Consider the following 18,462-nt stretch of genomic DNA (forward strand, 5'->3'; position numbering starts at 1 on the left):
GCTGGCGAACGATTTACACCAGGCCTGGAGACCGCACCCCTCTGGTCTCTGCAGAGAGAGTAGGGTGGATACTGGGGAAGGCCAAGAGACTGCACCCAGCTGGGGTGGGTGGGGTGTGGGGAGGCCCGATGACGGATGGTCATCTGAGAACCAAAACACTCCTGCAGAAACCGCTTCTGGATACAGAGGAACAAGGTTTGGAACCGAATGTTCTTCGAGACAGAGCAACGGTTCCCCATCGCTGGGGATTGAAGTCAAGCTGACGCTGTTGTTCTTTTTGAATGTATAACTACAGATGAACCCCGTCCTGGTATCATGCACTTTAGCTGGGAGGTGAATGGATATTGCAGTGTAACAGAGCATGAAGAATAACAGGCAGACAAAAAAACAAGTCGGTGAAAACATTTAATTAAGATGGAATTAAGACTAATTGGATAAATTAGACTGACAAGAATTAAAAAGACAAAATACGTGTTATCTTTCCGCGGTCCGATTCTTTTTGCTCCTCTGTGTCCCCAAGGCATGCTCCCAGAGAGACCACGCAGATATGATGTTACCACTGCTATCATAACATCCCTCATGACTTCAAATAAAGATCTCCCACCTGGGGGTTAAAAAGACATTTGAAGTGCACCATGGGCCATGCTGTCACTAAAGGTTTAAACAGCTGCTTTTTTCTTAAAATAAAATGGGTCAAACGGGTGCATAGAAATAGGAGGATTAATGGACAGTGCTCCAAATTGACAGTTGAATACGAAGATCAAAGTCTTTACAGGTTTGATGCAAAAGTACCCATTGGGAAATGAGCTGATTTCTTTTTCATTTTATTCCTGTCACACTGTGTGGTACATATGGCTGGGAAGTAGCAATTTCAACATTAAGATGTCTTTCAAAGTCCTTACCGTGGCACTTCAAAGACTCGTTCCTTGTTTTGATCCAACCTGTTGTACTTAAGCCTGACTCTTAAGCCTGTCTTTGTCTCTTCGATCTCCACAGCTGAAGGGAGAACAGACATCATGGCGGATGATTTCACTGCCCAGGTTAAGAAGGTTGCCATGGCCATGGGTGCGTCCCTTAGCGACCAGGACATCGGTCGCATCCCCCGCGAGGTGAGAATGCAAGGTGAGTGTCTGACACGGTGCATCAACACCACTGATGGACACACATGTAGGACACAAAATCATTAAAGTGTGTGTATTATTAACATTGCATTGCTGGACTGATTCTCAATTATATATTATATATGTATTAATATTCATATATTAATATTCATCAATATTATAGGGGATGCTTTAGTGTTTGTTCTATGCCCTTTCGATCTGTATGCACGTTTCCATGTAATTAATATATTTTAAAGTGCTGTTTAGTTCTCCTTTCTCCCAAATTCAATTTAAATTTGTTGCTGACAGGAGTTCCGCCTGCAGCAGATGCAAATAGAGTTCCTCCGGCTTTTAACAGAAGCTTCATTTGTATTTCTGCCTAGGCAACTTCAACTATAACCGGTTCTTGGAGTATATGAGGCAGTTCAAGACCTCTGAGCAACAGGAGGAGTCCATCAGGTCGACCTTCAAGATGCTGGACAAAGATGGCAGCGGCTACATCGAGTGGAATGAAATGAAGTAGGTTTGAAAACTAAATTGCTGCTGTGCTTTTGCTTTGTCAAGCTTCTTCATCGTGTCACAAATACTGCTGTTTAGATTGCATTATGAAAAGTCAACTAGACGACAACTACAAAACAGTTTTGTAAAGTGAAAGAGGGATGATGATATTTAGTTCAGACACGATCGTCCTCCGCATAATATTCTAAATTATTTGTATCATATCATTCATTAATTTGCATTTGCCCTAACCCCATCAAGATATCCAAGTATGCAATATTTTTAGTTTTGTATATTGGCTCAGAACAGCACAGACCTTTACCTTTCCTCAGCTGGATTTTCAAACTCTGCTCCCATCCAGGTACATCCTCTCCTCTGCGCCTAACACCGTGCCTCTGGTGCCTCTGTCCGACGAGGAAGCCGAAGCCTTGATCCAGGTTGCGGACACAGACGGTGACGGACGCATCGATTTCAAAGGTGAGCAGTGCACTTTGGTAATATCGCCACTAGGGGGAAGCATTGTACTGTATTGCTTTGTTTGTCGGCCACTCACCGTTGAACCCATAAATCAAAATACTCACTTGAGCGCACATAATCAAAATCAAACGAAAGAAACCAGATAATTTTGAATGTACAATAGTCTATAATACTAAGTATGTTTTGTTTGGCTGAAAGCCTCATTGAACTGTTCTAAACTTTTCCAGGCCAGGAAATAAATGTCAGATTTTATAACCAGGGTGAAATATTATCTGGTTGAAATGTGTTTTGTAAGCTTTCAAGACAATGGGCTCAATCTTGGCCAATTATATGACTGCCCAACTGGCAAAGCAGCAGGCTGGACCCATAACATTCATGTTGGCACTTGGCAGGCTGGATTGCCAAACTGACGTCATTTGTTTTGCCTGAGGGGTACAAACATTAAAATGTTGTGATTGATATTGTTTGAGATAACTGATTTTTTTTTGTCTGTGGCATTTGTTTTTGTGGGAAAGTGTTTTGACTGAGGTTTTAAAGTGCAGACAGCCGCCCCAGCTAATAGCTGGTGAACAGTCAGGTATTTTATGGTAATCCCCTCTCTGTCTCTTTCTCTCTCTCTCTCTCTCACTCTATCTCTCTCTCTCTCCTCTCTCTATCTCTCTCTCTCTCTCTCTCTCTCGCTCTATCTCTCTCTCTCTCTCTCTCTTTCTCTCTCTCCTCCCACAAAGACCAAAGCAATGAGGTGATTAACAACATGGAGCACACACAAGCCACACTCTCCAGAGACACTCCAATTTGAATAGACCTGCATGCAAACAAGGGCAGCCAACAGGGCTGCCAGACATTAACCTGTGTAGAGAGAGAGAGAGATAGAGCGAGAGAGAGAGAAGATTCATGTTGTGTAATTAAGAGGGTGACTACAACCTTCTCTAAAAAAGGAAAACTGACAGCTTCCCCATCACTAAAATGTACAAGTGTGTGTGTGTGTGTGTCTAGCCATTCTTTCCTATGAGTCAGTCCCTGTGAATGCACTTCTTCTGCGTCACATTTGGCTGTTAGCTTGTGGCGGGGCATGATGCATGCATGTTCACAGTTGAGATAAGCCGCCATGGCAACCCTCCAGTTCCCCAGTGTGCTCACACAGTTTCCGCGTGTGTTCCGTTTCAGAGTTCTCCGACATGGTCAAAATGGAGAAGAAACCCCGGAAGTAATAAGCCTGGCTCATGGCTCTGGGATGGATGGATTTGGGAAGAGCAGAGATGGAAGACGGAGATGGAAATTGAAATGAAATATATTTTCATACAGCTGTGTGGGTGTTTTTTTTTGTTGAGTCTAGTACGTCAAATGGGCTGCAGTCCTAATATGGGTGGGAACAGTTGTTTAGTGATGATAATGAAACAGAGTTAAGTTTCCCCTAGTAACTATAGCTACACACATATCTGTTTTTAGCTATTGAGTGTGTGTGTGTGTGTGTGTGTGTGTGTGTGTGTGCGCGTGTGTGTATAATTCATTGTTTGAGTGTCCCACTGAATCATGAGACTGTGAGGCTATTTCTGCTCCTCACACCCCTCCACATGGCACATGTGAGTATTTTCCACCAGAACTCCCCAGATTAGCCACTGACTCTGGATCAGCTCCCTGGGCTCCAGATCTGATCCACGGCCGTTACAGCCCCTGTCTCGGGTACCCTAAATCAGCATCCCCAAAGACCGCTTAAAAAGACACCCGTATTAATTCCTCACGGGGCAAAAAAATACAGAAATATTTAGTTAGGCCATCTTCAACAGCTCTCTCTGAAAGATCTATTCTCATTCTGCCTCGTGACACCATTGAGACAGTATCATCATCATGTGGTTTTATTTATTTAAAAGCAGAGAAAAATCAAATCAATACATTCTTCTTCTTAAAGAAATAACTCGTTGCTTCCAAGACTCTTGAACTCTCTCCTCTGTAAAATATCACACGCACCAAACAATGAACACCTGTCAGCACAAGGTTAATTTACCATTCCAGAGACTAAAAGTGTTTCACTCTGCCTTGTGATAAAAGGTAGCAAAACAGTCAGGTTTGTTTTATTTATGACTAAACAGAAAATTAGGTTTTAGTGGACGACCTTGAAGTGACTTCATTCATTGAAAGTGCAGCCTGATACACAGCTGTCTCCGTGTGCCACAGCTTTTGGATGTGATTTTCATCATTGTGCTTACTGTGAAGAAAATAACGCTTTGCATAGGAGCTGACTGATATGGACACAGGTACTGCTTGTGAAGCAATACGGGGAATGCAGACGAAAGTGTGGACTGCTGGACCTTGTGTCTTCACAATGACCAACACCTCGGTATAAAGTCTAATGCCTAGTACACCTTTGAAGGAGTGTGTCATATATTCAGCGCAGAACATTCCAGAAGCCAAATGTTCCCTTTGCATGGAGATACGGTGTTGCAGATTATCCACTGCTTCTCCACAGACATCGTTACCATGGACACGTCTTTAAGGCACGCATTTAGTCTCTCAACATGTTCACGTATGTGCAATGAAGCTCAGAGCAGAAGGGTGCTGCTCCTCCGATTGTGTTCCTCCTTGACACTCCCAGTCTCTCAGTGCTGGACCCGGGTTATAATTACATCGTCTCCCCTTACACAGGAAACCCTCTTGCTGGCTGGACGTCACAACGGAGAGACTCTGACAGTGTTCCTGGGTATTTAGGTCGGCAGGATATTTAAGGAAAGTTCCACTCACTCCCTCTGTTCTTTTTTTGTTACAGTTGGCACGGCGATGAGATCCCAGGACCGCTTCTTGGCCCGACATTGGAGTGTGTGGTGGGGGAGGGGGGATATCATGTCTATGGTATGACTGGTTTGGTTTCGACTTCGGTTTGGTATGGTCTCGGTTTGGTTTAAGGCTTTGAAGAGCAGGTACTCCGAGTCTCGTAAGGCACGGCACGGCACGGACGGGTTGACACCCGAGCAGGCTGCGCCCGTTTCACAGTATCCGTAAAACAGTTTTTGTGCACACATTTTAATAAATAAAAACATTGCCTCTGACCTCGGATTTAAAAAACAAAACAAACAAACAAACAAACAAACAAACAAGCAAGCGTGTGTCACGATTGAGTAGAAGCAGCCATCTTAATGCCATTTAATTCACCTCTACGCTTCCAGTTTTTGTGGCTCAGAACCCCAGCTGTTGATTCCTACAAGCCAAGAACCTCTGCCCTGAGGATTCCCCTAGGTGGTTGCCGTGGCAACCGTTGTCCGGTCAACCTGGTGCATGTAAAGGTGGAGGAGTCCTGCCTGCTGCAGTTCCTGCCACAGGCTCATTTCCAGACGGAAATCATGGTTGGCGTAGAAGGCGACTCCCTGGAACTTGCTGTCGTAGTAGTGGTTGGAGTACTTCTTGTAATCCGGGGTCATGAACCCGTATGCACTCACCTTAACACAGATGGAGAGGCACAAAAGGTCAAGCACCACTAAAAAAATAAAACCTTGCAAAACAACACATTCTACTGCCAGGGTGATCACACAGTGGTAACACATTTTAACCAGCTCAGAAACACCTGTAGTGGACAGAAGAGAGGCTATCGTCACATGCACTGAGGGTGTGTAACCTCAAACACTTGGATAGGAGCCGTGGTGTGTGTGTGAGGTTTTACTTGATTGAAAATGTGAAACCTACACGTCTGGGGTGGGAGCTGTGTGTGTGTGTGTGTGTGTGTGTGTGTGTGTGTGTGTGTGTGTGTGTGTGTGTGTGTACCTGATCACAGGTGTGGAGTGCTGCCAGCAGCATGACACCGCCTGTTGAGGGCCGATAGATGCTCCTATATTTGCCCTTCAGAACCGAGGAACGCAGGAACCTGGGGAACAGAGGAAGGGAGAAATTAAGGGATTTGATTTGATTTGGTATCATTATTTTGGGGTCAAAAATCAACCAATGGTTAATTCAATGGTTATGATTGATGACTTTAAGGAAAGCTTATATGAAAAGATTCAACTGCGGGTTTTTTTTATCCTTGCGGCATGCATTGCAAAGGGCTTGGAAATTGTTGTCTCTTATGTTATGAATATGTTTAGTGAAAACAAGGGTGGCCTTATTTCTCCCAGTACGATCGTAAATCTGGACATTCCACATCGCTGTAAAGGGTGGGGAAGCAACTGGTATCCTTGATGCTAATCAAAGGAATTATTGTAAAACTGTACACTTGATCATACAGTGCCCTTTCTAAGTCAAGCAAAAGACCAAACCAAAACACTTTTTAAAGTCCCCCCCCCCCTCTTAAAGTGATTCCTTGTGACTCTAGTCACTTAAATAGTTGTTTTCATCACCTGAAGATGAAGGTGAAAGAGGGGAAAAAGGAGTTGTTTATGAGCTGAGCCTACATGTCTGCAACACCGCTAGGCTATGTTTATTAAATTATGTACTAGCCTTCAGCCTTTTCATTCCAGCCTTTCCCCAATAGAAATAGAGAGAGAGAGAGAGAGAGAGAGAGAGAGAGAGAGAGAGAGAGAGAGAGAAGAAGAAGAGAGAAGGAACAAGAAGGAAAGTGAACAAAAAAGTAACTCAAATCTCACCTATTTCTGAGGTAACGAATAAAGTCCGGGTGGTACATCTTGAACTTCTCCGCTCTCGCATTTTCTCCAAAGTATTTAGGTGGCCTGAAATGCAATCAGTGATGACAAAACATTATAGAATCCCTTCAAGTTCAGACCGGCCCTGATTTCATGTACTAATAATACAGTCTTAATCCTTCCGTCTGCAACTCTGAATGCGTGTTGTTTACGGGAGGCCGGGTGCCGCTTACGTTTTGGTGCGTTCTGGTCCCCTCTCAATAGGGGTGTGCATGACCGATGCCCTCATGAGGATATAGTCCCGGTCATGGTCTGGCAGGAACACATACCTGCTTTCCTAGTGGAATAGAAGAGAGGAATGGAGTGAATGGGACATCAAAAAAAAAAGAAAGTGAGGCCAATGGAAATGGACACGGACAAAGGAAAATCAACCAGAGAACCAGAGGCAGTGCCCTTGTGGACTTGTGGACTTTGTTAGATACTGAAATAGGTATCTATGAGTATATCTATGCATCTCTATCTAAAAAGACAAGGATATATATATATATATATATATATATATATATATATGTACAGAACATATAGATATAGTTCATACATAGAATAGGTTTACGTGTATATACTGAAAGATGGACAGGTAGGACCTAATCTGTAACCATACCTCTGAGAGGGGAGGTCCATTGTAGCCAAACCCTTTGTAGCTGTGTATGGAGTTGCGTAGCGTGTTGGTGGAGAAGGTGTAGAATGACGTGCGAGAGCCCACATCCTGCTCAAAGCCCTTTATCACAGCCCCATTGGTTCTGACCAAGACAAACAAGGAAATAAGCACATTTTAATGAGAACTAAGAACTCATTATTCTAGTCTAAAGTAGCCAACTTCCTCTGACAAAAGGCATTTGATAGTATCTGATGGTAATCAGGAACATAGGAATATTTGTCAAAGGCAGTTGGCTATTTGATATATAGCCATACTATCTACATAAATCTATGTAATATTTTACTCTTTCACCAGTTAATCATAATACATTTTTCACGTCATGTAGGTAAGAGCATAATTAAGAGCACAGTCATCATCCAGAGATATTAATCAGAGGTATTAAATCAATATTAGATCTTACACCATCAGAATATTCATTACTCAGCAGCTTTATCATGGGCCTGACAAATGGACAGTTTCTGCAAAGCTTTGTCAGAGTAAATTCCATTGTAAAAGTACTTCCTGGGATTCAGGATAAGCTGAGGAACGCAACCCAGCCACAAAAATAATAGCTGTACAGAAAACACCGCCCAGGGCTAACAGCAGAGAGAGCTTTTATCGCTTTCCACAAACATTTTTCATTTGCGTGTGTGTGTAAAGACACACGACACGGAAACACACACACACCTGAATACATAGTCATGCTGGTCGATCTCCAAACCCTTCTTGGAGTCCTTGAGAATGCCTCCGTTGCCCACAACTGCACAGCGGACACACTGGGAGCGGTTAGGCCGCTGCTCCCAGTCATCAAACATCACCCCATTAGCAGAGGTGTTCAGGACAGACAGGGACGCCTGTAATACTGTTTACACACACACACACACACACACCTCTTTGTTAGAGCTTTAACAATGTGAACGATCTACAAATATTTGCAATGGATTACACCCGTTCATGCCATGTTTAAAGGAATTAGAATGACATTCAAAGTTAATAACAATACATATGCAAAACAAACAGTAAAACTGGTAAGAAAAACCCTCACCAACAGATATTACAGCGTGGTTTTGGCACGCAGAAGAGGCCTTTACAGTGCTAACAAAATCACACAGAATGATAATACTGAAAGGTGAGGCAAATACACTGGGATGAGACCTACAGGGGAACTCTAGCCCACCCCATCCATGGGCACCCGGGTACTGCCGCAGACGCTGGTACTCCGCCAGAGTGGCATGCTTGGCCCACTGGAGGACTGGTATCCTTCCCAGAAACCTCTTGGCGAAGCTGCTGAGTGCCATTTTGGTGCGTATGCCGTCTGGACAGCTCTGGAGAAGGAGGAGATGAATTGTGCCTCGGTCATGAGAATGGAATGAGACACTTCGTGTGAGCATTTGCATTTTCATAACATTCAGCATTTGAATTGACTTGAACGATTTATGATGGCTTTAATAATAAAATTGTTATGAATATGTTTAGTGAAAACAAGGGTGGCCTTATTTCTCCCAGTACGGTCGTAAATCTGGATATTCCACATCGCTGTAAAGCGTGGGGAAGCAACTGGTATCCTTGATGCTAATCAAAGGAATTATTGCAACTGTACACTTGATCATACAGTGCCCTTTCTAAGTCAAGCAAAACAAAGATGTAAAACAAAACACTTTTTAAAGTCCCCCCCGACCCCCAGTGATTTGCTCTGAAAGTTGAAACAAGGACAAACTCTGGGATACCCAGCATCCTGCCAGCTAAAGAGAATTCAAGAGAGCACAAGCCCAAATTTAGGAAAAAGGAAAGCCCTGACATTTTTCAATTTGTCTTAGAATGTGAACGATTCCTATTTTGTGGTGGCAACAAAGAGAATGAAAAGTAGTGAGAACCTCCCCCCCCCCTCCCACACACACACACACAAACAAACAAACACACACACACACACACACACAACACACACACACCCCGTGTCCTCACTCTCCCAGTCTGAAGCGGCTGTGTCATTTAGAAACTAGAGCGAGGCTCGTCGGGCTGGTGGTCAGCGTTCTCCTTCACGGGGCCTTAAGAATTCAAGGCATTGCTGTCTTATGACCTCCATTACTGGGAGCAAGCACATGAATATGACACAACCCAGGGTGGGGCTGCATGGAGCTGCATGTCTGGGTGATGGAAGAGGTCAAGGCAGAATCTCAAGGACACAAAGACCCAACATTTGAGATCAGCTAACAGCGAGGTGTTAACTTTCAAATCCATTCAGAAGGCACCCCCCCAGGGTGAAATGTTCTTATATAAACACAAGTGAAAGTGTTGTTTTGTGTCCTGTATGAAGTTCGCATAGCATATATACACATAAGAGTTACTGTTATGATAACAATAATGAATCAACAAAAGATGGTGAAGTAGTGTTGGGGAAAAAAAGAAAAGCAAGACAGTTGTTATAGTGATGCACACAAAGACTCACCGTGTTAAGGGGAGCATCTTCACTGGCGTAGCTGTCTCCGAAAAAATCAGGCGTGGTTTTGGCAGCAGTGGAGGGTATAGTGGTGGAGGTCTTGGGAGGTTTTGGACGGGGGGTTGAACTTTTGGTGGCTTTTAACGGAGCCGTGACAGTGGGCTGAGTTGACCTCCCCAACCCTGGTGGTGCAGCAGTCTGGCTGGGCCTGGCTTTGGGTGAGGGGCTGGAAGGACTAGCTGGGATTTCCAAAGCCACAGAGGTCCCCACCGATAAGCTGTTTCCGGCATCATAAGCCTCAAGGGACCTGGAGCAAAACGTTGAAACAATATGAGTTTGTAGGTCTGCATGTGTCGGTTTCAGTGTGTGTGTGTGTGTTTACATTCAAACACACTTTTAACAGTGTGACCAACCATCAGCAGAAGGAGGTGGTGATCGTGGTGTCGAGCTGCTGTGAAATGTTAGCCACACTGATATTGACCATGTTGAGCAAACACGAGTCCCATGCTCTCCAGACGAAAAAGGCAAAGGGCATTTCACAGCTCTGGATGAGAGAAGGGCTGTTTTTTCCCCCAGAGAGGTCACCCTGAGCTTGATTGACATAGGAGAGTTTGCACTTCTTTCACAATCCTCCACAAAGCCAGCCAGCCAACCAGAAACACACCAAAGTCAATAGGATATTAACAAAGTGTCCCTGATGTGAATTATATGAAAGAAAGCTGGCCTGTGCCTAAACAATGACTAGCTTCCTTAACCAATTCAAAAACCCTATTATGTATCGGGAACGAATGTCTACTCAGACACCTGCTCGAGTTTCAGCCCAAAAATAAAGACAAGTGGTTTCCGTGTTTGTGATATGTTGCATGGGAACCACTGCACTGAGGGGTTGTGTTACCGAGTAACCGAGTAACAAGGATGTTAGTGTCTGCTCATGGGTTACGGGGACCTCTGGGTGGTTTGGGCGCCGGACCTGAAAAGCGGAAGGCAGAAACAACTAATGCTTAAAGAGAATCTGTCCATCATCTGTCCTGCTCTCCGTCCCATATCCCAAGACGCATCAACTGAACAACAACATAAGACTCTACAATGACCAACGTTTCTTATATAATATTGAGACGACACTAAGACTACAAAATTAAGTCTAGTTTTAAAGGTTTTTCTCTCACAGCCTGCATTTCACAGAATTCTGTGGACTCCCCCCCCCTCAGAAAAGAAAACCATACAATGAACAGCAAACATAGGGAAACAATCTTAAAAGCCAAAATGTCAAAAATGCTAACCCCAGAATGGTGATGTGGCATCCCAATTTGTCTACATGCGTGGACATGTTTGCATACTCATGGTTTTGAAAGTGAGTTGTGGGGGGAGTTCCTCAGACAATGATGCAGAAAGCCCTGCTCATCACTGTATAGGACCGAGGGACGTCGAGACTAAATCAGACCCATCATAAGCTGTCAAAAACCACACAGACTTCTTTGCTTTTTCTACTGAGGCCTTAACCTGTTGTTCCATCTCATACCCCTCTAGTCACATCCAGGAAGCACAAGAACAACTCAGTGCTAAAGAGCTTTGAGAGAAATGAGTAATGGACACTAATGTCCAAAGCGACTTACAAGCGAGGTACAATGCAAACAGAAGAAGTATAATGCAATGCAAAAGGGTGTATAAATGATTTCTTGAAGAAAAAAACGCGAAGGGTGATATGTTGACTTTTGGAGTCTTTTGTAAAGCTCTACCAGGCTGCATTTCATAGATGTCTGTGGATTACCACAACTATAAAAACAAAGAAATCAGCAGAGATCGGACAATGAGCGATGCGTGCAGGGACACAAACTCAAAAGCCAACATTCCTAAAATTCTAACTCCAGAGTGTGAGTGCTGGTATGAATTCTGTATCCAGGGTCACATCAAATCTATACCGTTTCCTCTTCACCGCTCTTTAAAATATGATTTTTAGACAGTTGCAGGTATCGCCCGGGCCAGCCACCAGGATAACGGGACCTTAGGGGAGCATCACAATACCACAGAAGAGTTCTACCAGAACTTTGTTGCTTCAGTGACCTTGTACAGAGGCAGGTGACGGGAACATAGGGGCATGCAAAAGAAAACATAAACAGGAGATACAGTTGTTACTGGTTCCTCCTTGAAAATACACTGGAAATGTGCCATTGTACCAGAAAAATAACATTCTTGTTGCTTCAGTGACCTTGTACAGAGGCCCTCCTCACATGTGCAGAGGACAGGAACACAGGGGCATGCAAAAGCCAACAGAAACAAAAGATACAGTTGTTCCTGGTTCCTCCTTCAACATACACTGGAAATGTGCCATATTTACACAAACGTCCAGCGAAAGACAAAAATTAAAGAACTCAAAACTGATCATCAGTTTGCCACACAGCCATGACACAAGGCCATTAACATTTTCGAACGCTTGGATGAGACGGATGAAAAATGCGTTCTAAAATGTTAAGACATGCATTTTTAATGCAACAATAAGCATTGGCATGTGCTGGGGATCAAATTGACAACGGAGTTATCCCTCACAAATATACCATAGAATTAACAAAACAAAAAAGGTGTGGCGTTAAAAAACTATAAGCCAAACAAGCCAAAATCATGGTCATTAAAGCATTAAATGCATCTAAAATAGCTGGCTGAGGAAGAGAGCAAGACGGGCAGCAGCCTCTCCTCATTTTAATCCACAGTCACGGCTTTGAACATCACCGAGTGGGACCACGGGATACTTATGATAGGACCGAGTTTAACAGCCACTTAAGGAGTTGGGCTCGGAGCCTGGCTCCTCGAAGACTGGAGTCACAACACAACCACAAGCGAGCGCCTCCGCAGTGAAATGAGTAGGTCGCCCAAGAACACTTTTCATTAAGTTTCCTGAAGTAAATCTGGCTGTTTTTTGGGCTATAAATACACCCTTATTCACTTCAATTACAGGAACTTTCCAAACACAAAAAACGTTTCCTTGTGTCCTAAAACAATACTATCACTTACCTAAAGACCATTGTTATGAGATCAATATACCAATTTAATAGTTCTAAATCATCATCCACTTTTATTTACTTTGTCCTTTTTTGTCACACAAGTACACTCAGGACCTTAGACTAAGAACTTTCTAAGCAGATAAGTAGAGTGTAGGCTACACCAGTCTCCAGCCTGAGGCATTTACCTGTTGGCCTGGTCCTTGGCACTGCTGAGAGGCTTGAACCGGTCCAGCACCACCATGTGCCAGGGCGCCTGGATCTGCCGGTTGATGCACAGCACGTACAGGCCCAGTAACACAATGATCATCAGAAAAAATTTCACCAGGCGGCTGGAGGGTAGCTCCATCTCCGGGGGCCAGCGGACCTTAAACGGGAGGGGGCACAGACTGTGGGGGGGTTTCGTGGGTAGAGGTGGTGCCGGTGGCTACGAGAGAGGCCCTTGCCCTTCGAGGGTTAGGCCTGGACATGGAGGACGAGCGACTGAGAGCATAATGGGAGGCTGAGATGGCGGTGAGAGAGGTTGAGTTTATAAAGGGCTCCTCCCTGGCAGCTGTGTGCGTGTGGAGGTGTGTGTGTGTGTGTTGTTTGCATCGTCCAGGGTCCGGGAACACTTTAATTAGTCCTCAGCACACGTTGCATTTCTCACTAGGCAGGCTTTTTCCAGATGGCAGAGAGCCTCCTCCTGGACAAGAGAAGAGGAAGAGAGAGACATGGACAGTGAGTGAGTGAGTGGAGGGAGAAAGAAAGAAAGAGAGACAGAGAACATTCGAGAGAGAGAGAGAGCAAGAGAGAAACATATAAATAAGAGAAACTTCATATTGCCATATCTAACCACCCAGGCTCCCAATAATCCCACTTTAATTAAACTCTAGTAAACCCTGAACAGGATCCTTCCACACAGTGGAGAGGCCCTTTATTCTGGCTCAGTTCAGGTTCCTGCTTACTTTAATTAAAAAAAAAGGAGTTCGAAACTCCTTTAAGACAGGAGTAGCAAAAACTGAAACGGTGACTTAGTACGGGTAGCATACTTCCTCTTAGGCATAATAATAATACAGACACAAATGCTGATGCTGTGTGATCACAGGAAACAGAGCTTGCTAACCCAGGAAGTCTGGTCTAACCTCTGCCTTGTGACCCCAGCATGCTGATGACACACACACACACACACACACACACACACACACACACACACACACACACACACACACACACACACAGCTGCTTATCCAAAGCCTCCCCCTGAACCATCACAAGTCCTCTACTCAGAGACATCCTCGCATATCCTATACTTAAAAATGTTCAAAGGGAGGAAAACCAAGTCGGTTCAGCCTTGACTTTGTCAAATTCAAAAGTAGGCAAATTGGACACACATGTCCCTCTTTCCTTCCCCTTTTTGGTAATTTTACAGCAGAGAACTGCTAATGCAATTCAAGAATGGCAGTTCAGAAAAACAAAGGATAAAACCATGGCAGAGTAAAAGGTACAATAAACAGTCTCTAAGAAAGCTGAAAACATGTTTTTAGCATTGAGAAAATTCCTGAGTACGTTAATTAGGCTGCAAAGCCTCAGAACAGTTATTCTTTTTTGGTAGACACATGGGAACGGTTCTTGATTCACCCTTAAGAGTAAACAGTAAAACCCAGGTGCTAGGAAACAAGCAAGTAGAGCAACTTCAAACCATCTACAAGGGAGAGTGGCACACAGAACACATGCCCCCCCCCCTCCCCTCTCTTTCTCTCTCTTTCTCCTTCTGGACAGCAATTCCGTTGGACAGCACAAGAGGATAGAGGAAGATAGAGTCAAAGAAAGAAAGTAAGAGAGACAGAAGGGGGGGGGGGGGGGGTAGAGAATGGTGTCTTACCTAGGGTCAGAGAGAAGCCTTGTTACTGAAGTGTGTCAGAGAGAGCTGGTGAGAGTGTTTCTAGTTCGTAGCGCGCAGATCCTCGTGTGCTCTCTCTCTCTCTCTTTCTTGCTCTCCCTGACAGCCTACCACTTCAATCCACCGAGTAGCTCAACGGGGCGGGACCCATGAGAAGAAACGACTAACAGCTGCCGGTCAGATTGGTCAATCTCTCCCCCCTCCTTTTCTCTTTTGCAGTTTTCCAGTGAAAGGCCGAGAGGGGGGTGGGTGTCAGAGATAAACAGAGAAAGAGGCAGAGGCGGAGACTGCCTTTACTGCCGATAGGTGCAAATTGGTGTCAACACTCGGGTGAGTGGTGAAACTCCTAAAAGAAGAGCCCTATGGTTTTGTTTTGTTAAGAGAATGAAGTGCTTAACGATGGGCTTACCCATCTTTGTCACTCAACCACGTAGGCCTACTTGAAATACCGCCTTCGTAGTCTATAGGCTACCGAGGAAAACTTATTTGTACACTGACGGGCTATTTCTAGACCGCATCTGTCCTATGAAGTCGTAGTTAAGGCTAGACTATTTGTTTGGTGGATAATTAAATCAATAAGCCCCTAAGTCAGTTAATTATATGAAATCAACTTGTTAGTAGTTTATTACGTACATCTATTAGTGCATGTGTGTTTACTTTACTTTCTGCAAACACAAACACATAGCCAAACACTTAAAGAAAATGCTGTCTGTGCGCTACAAAGGAAACGTTCGGGGAAATTGAGCTTTCTTGTTTGTTCACAGGTGACATTGCGGTGGTTTTCTCCCTCTGCAGGCAGCCTTGAGTGTGCTGTGTGTTTTAGGCCTGATTATTAGGCCTAAATAAAGTTCAGCTGAGCAGGGCCAAACCACATCAGGTCCCCTCCAAAATACACTGAATGACGTTGAAGATACTATCTATTTTGTGATTGAGTCAGTCATCATTCCATCTGTATTTTGTTTATCAAGACAAGCGACCTGAAAACATTTAAACGGTACTTAGCTAGATACAGTCAATCAACAAGTGTCATATAGAAACGGTTGACCTACCAGCTCCCGAGCCTGACCATTTGCTGGCAAAGTTTTTCAAGGTTTTCAAGAATTCCACAAGGTAAATCGCGAAGAGTACGAGCCCGATATAGCTTCCAGAGGACTATCCATCGATTCCTTACACACCAAAATGCCATATAATAAACAACTTACTAACGTCGACCGTACATTTAACGTAACGGAAAGTTAATGTATCTTGAAGGGCAGGGATCGTACATGCAGACACAACGTACAGGGCAAGGGTAGGCTACACAAAAACGCAAATTCATGAGTAAAACTACACCAGGGTATTTACATATAACACACAGAATCATGGGAACAACATTACATCACGCACACTCACGGAAGCACAATAACACTCTGGCATGCTACGATATGCCAGGCTACTAATGAGATTTCATACAAGCCTGTAATTTGAACGTTTTTGAATGTGAGTCAAGTTGACGTAATGATAAAGTATGGTGTTGAATATTCCAAGCCTGCGGTCAAGTGTATTTTTTACTTTAATTGGGGTGGGGGCGGGGGCCCATTGACATCATTTTGTCCCAGGCCCAGGCATCATGCACACCGGCCCTGCCTAAAGATGACAACGACACAGCAAAACCATAAACAGCTGCTCACGATCTCAATCATGCTGCTCTGATGACAGGTTCGACATGCCGGGACCTGTAGCAGAACCACACACACACACACATACACATTCTTACAAACACGCACACACAAGGGGACTAGCAACGGACGTGAATCAACACGTTGCTGTATCGTCTGCTTGTTCACATGTAAAACACCCTCCTCAGCTAAATGTTTTTCAACAACAGTCAAAGTCCTCAGTCTCTTACCCCATCCCCACTCACACTGAAAGCCCTTTATCTGAGAATGGGAACAAAACCGTCAATCTATCCCTTGGCGACATGGTAGCCTAACATTAACAATAATCTTCTGCCACGGCTTCAGTGGGAATGCGAAACACAAGATTCCCGTCTTCGAGAAGGGATCTATTCCGTCTTTATCTTTTTACCCATTAACAGGTTTAAACTGTGAAAGGGACTATACTCACTCTCTCTTTTACATTTTTGCATACTATCCCCTGTCCCCTGTTCACACACACGCACGCACGCACGCACACACACACACACACACACACACACACATGTATATTACCCTTCTGTTTGAACTGACTCATTCAGGCCACAGTTGTTAGGCTTTACTGTGAGATGTAGTCCTGTGAATGTGTAGAACTAGATGTAAATGTCAATTTTAAACACCCTTATGTCCACATGTCTCCATGGCTTTATGACTTGAAGGTAACATCTTTTTTATGGGCACCCATATTAATGAGATCATATTGTAGCATCTATTGCACTCCGTTCAATTCTCAATCAGCAATTTGAACCAGGAGGTGATGTTCTCACAGATTTATTGTAGGATTTAAGCTACAACAAAGAGATGGATTTCGAAATAGATCTTGATAGGTGAAAATTCACCCGTTACCTCAGGACTCCGGAGCTGCATATAAGTAGCACAAGGCTGAAAGTGAAGCCATGATAAACACATCGCACAAGGTTTATATAGACAGAAGTTTAGCGTTCAGCAGAGATACCCACGTGGTGGATTTCTGACGTCCGAGGCAAGGATGGAAGTTTTGCAAGGTCGGAAGAAGCACAGTTCGACCCTTCTTATCACTTCTGGTCTAAACATGCTCTTGTACATATGCAGACTAAGTGGCACCTAATAATCTAAGTTACAGACACTCAGAAACACAGAAAATCCATGTTCCTGCTTACATAAGTACATGATTCATATAAGGTAATTAATAATACAAGGCACTTGATTATTATATTCTTAAGTCATTAACAGTGTTTGGAAATTATCTCCATCAGATCTACTAGATAAAACCCGCGCCACATTATTTAAAAGGTTATCTAACACCTCCCACCTATGGCCTGTTTGGTTGACACCTTCAGCCAATTTAATTTAACCTCCCATCTGACCCCAATCAAATCAGAAGGCGATACTGTATCTGGATCGATACTGTACACCCATTGTTTTCCCTTGGGTCAACTGGGGTCACACCCTCTTATTTCAAATCCCAACGGTCAACTCCCAAACTCTGTCTAAATCTAACCCAAATTTAAACCTTTAACTAATTCAATATACAAAAATATTCCTAAAATATCTTAGCCACCATTTTGGGGAAACCAGATACCAGTGTGATACCAATCACATGCACAACCATCACCCTTCTTTGTGAACAAATGCCAGTGTGCCTTATTCAGTGAAGGTTTGTTTCCTCAAAATGTAAAGGATGGCAGAGCTGCAGCCTTTCAATACCTTTGAGTTACACACAGTGCTGTCCATACAAGGCCTGCAGGGAAAGGAAAGAGAAAGAGAGAGTGAGCACAAGAAGAAAAAGATAAATGAACAGGCTTCGAGAGTGGGTCAGACATATATGTTCCAGATGGACACACATGCACTCTCCACACTAATGACAGTAAGAATAGAAAACATTTTAAACTGCAGGGGGAAGGTGAAGTTGATATGAGCTACCATAGGCATCATTTACGGCCCACCGTTTTGACAACTGAAAATAAAGTCTCACAACAATGAATAGAAAGCTTCTCAAACAAAGTGCTTAGTCACCAGTTGAGAGATGAAAATCAAAGTGATATTTAACTGGAGTGCACTCTCGCTCTGCGTTGAGTAGTTTTGATTGAAAAGGAATGACGGCAAAAATGGACAGGGTCTGCTGTGTCTTATTACTTTA

The 18,462-nt window shown here is 43.8% G+C and overlaps 3 protein-coding genes across 3 annotated transcripts in view; 1 reads left to right on the plus strand and 2 right to left on the minus strand.

Annotated features, from left to right (window-relative positions):
* Positions 1 to 910: 910 nt before the first annotated feature.
* On the plus strand, positions 911 to 4,064 carry LOC105893575 (parvalbumin-like EF-hand-containing protein). The gene is made up of 4 exons (XM_031561151.2): positions 911 to 1,122; positions 1,484 to 1,619; positions 1,960 to 2,075; positions 3,243 to 4,064. The coding sequence occupies exons 1-4, from the start codon at positions 1,017 to 1,019 to the stop codon at positions 3,284 to 3,286; spliced, it is 402 nt and encodes a 133-aa protein (XP_031417011.1). The 5' UTR covers positions 911 to 1,016; the 3' UTR covers positions 3,287 to 4,064.
* Positions 4,065 to 5,187: 1,123 nt separating this feature from the next.
* On the minus strand, positions 5,188 to 14,912 carry st6galnac (ST6 (alpha-N-acetyl-neuraminyl-2,3-beta-galactosyl-1,3)-N-acetylgalactosaminide alpha-2,6-sialyltransferase). Its single transcript, XM_031561150.2, has 10 exons — positions 14,632 to 14,912; positions 12,956 to 13,452; positions 9,784 to 10,081; positions 8,497 to 8,662; positions 8,025 to 8,199; positions 7,302 to 7,440; positions 6,874 to 6,977; positions 6,644 to 6,727; positions 5,829 to 5,928; positions 5,188 to 5,506 (listed from the first exon to the last, which is right to left on the minus strand). Exons 2-10 carry the CDS (start codon positions 13,114 to 13,116, stop codon positions 5,303 to 5,305), a joined length of 1,431 nt encoding a protein of 476 aa, XP_031417010.1. The 5' UTR covers positions 13,117 to 13,452; positions 14,632 to 14,912; the 3' UTR covers positions 5,188 to 5,302.
* Positions 8,209 to 18,462, minus strand: part of cep131 (centrosomal protein 131) — a 38,959-nt gene continuing 28,705 nt past the window's right edge. The window contains exon 28 of the transcript XR_006151575.1: positions 8,209 to 8,227. The gene's annotated coding sequence lies outside the window, so the exon portion shown is untranslated. The remainder of the gene's footprint in view (positions 8,228 to 18,462) is intronic.

This window comes from Clupea harengus, chromosome 23 (assembly GCF_900700415.2).
Source record: "Clupea harengus chromosome 23, Ch_v2.0.2, whole genome shotgun sequence".
In the NCBI taxonomy this organism is placed as follows: Eukaryota; Metazoa; Chordata; class Actinopteri; order Clupeiformes; family Clupeidae; genus Clupea; species Clupea harengus.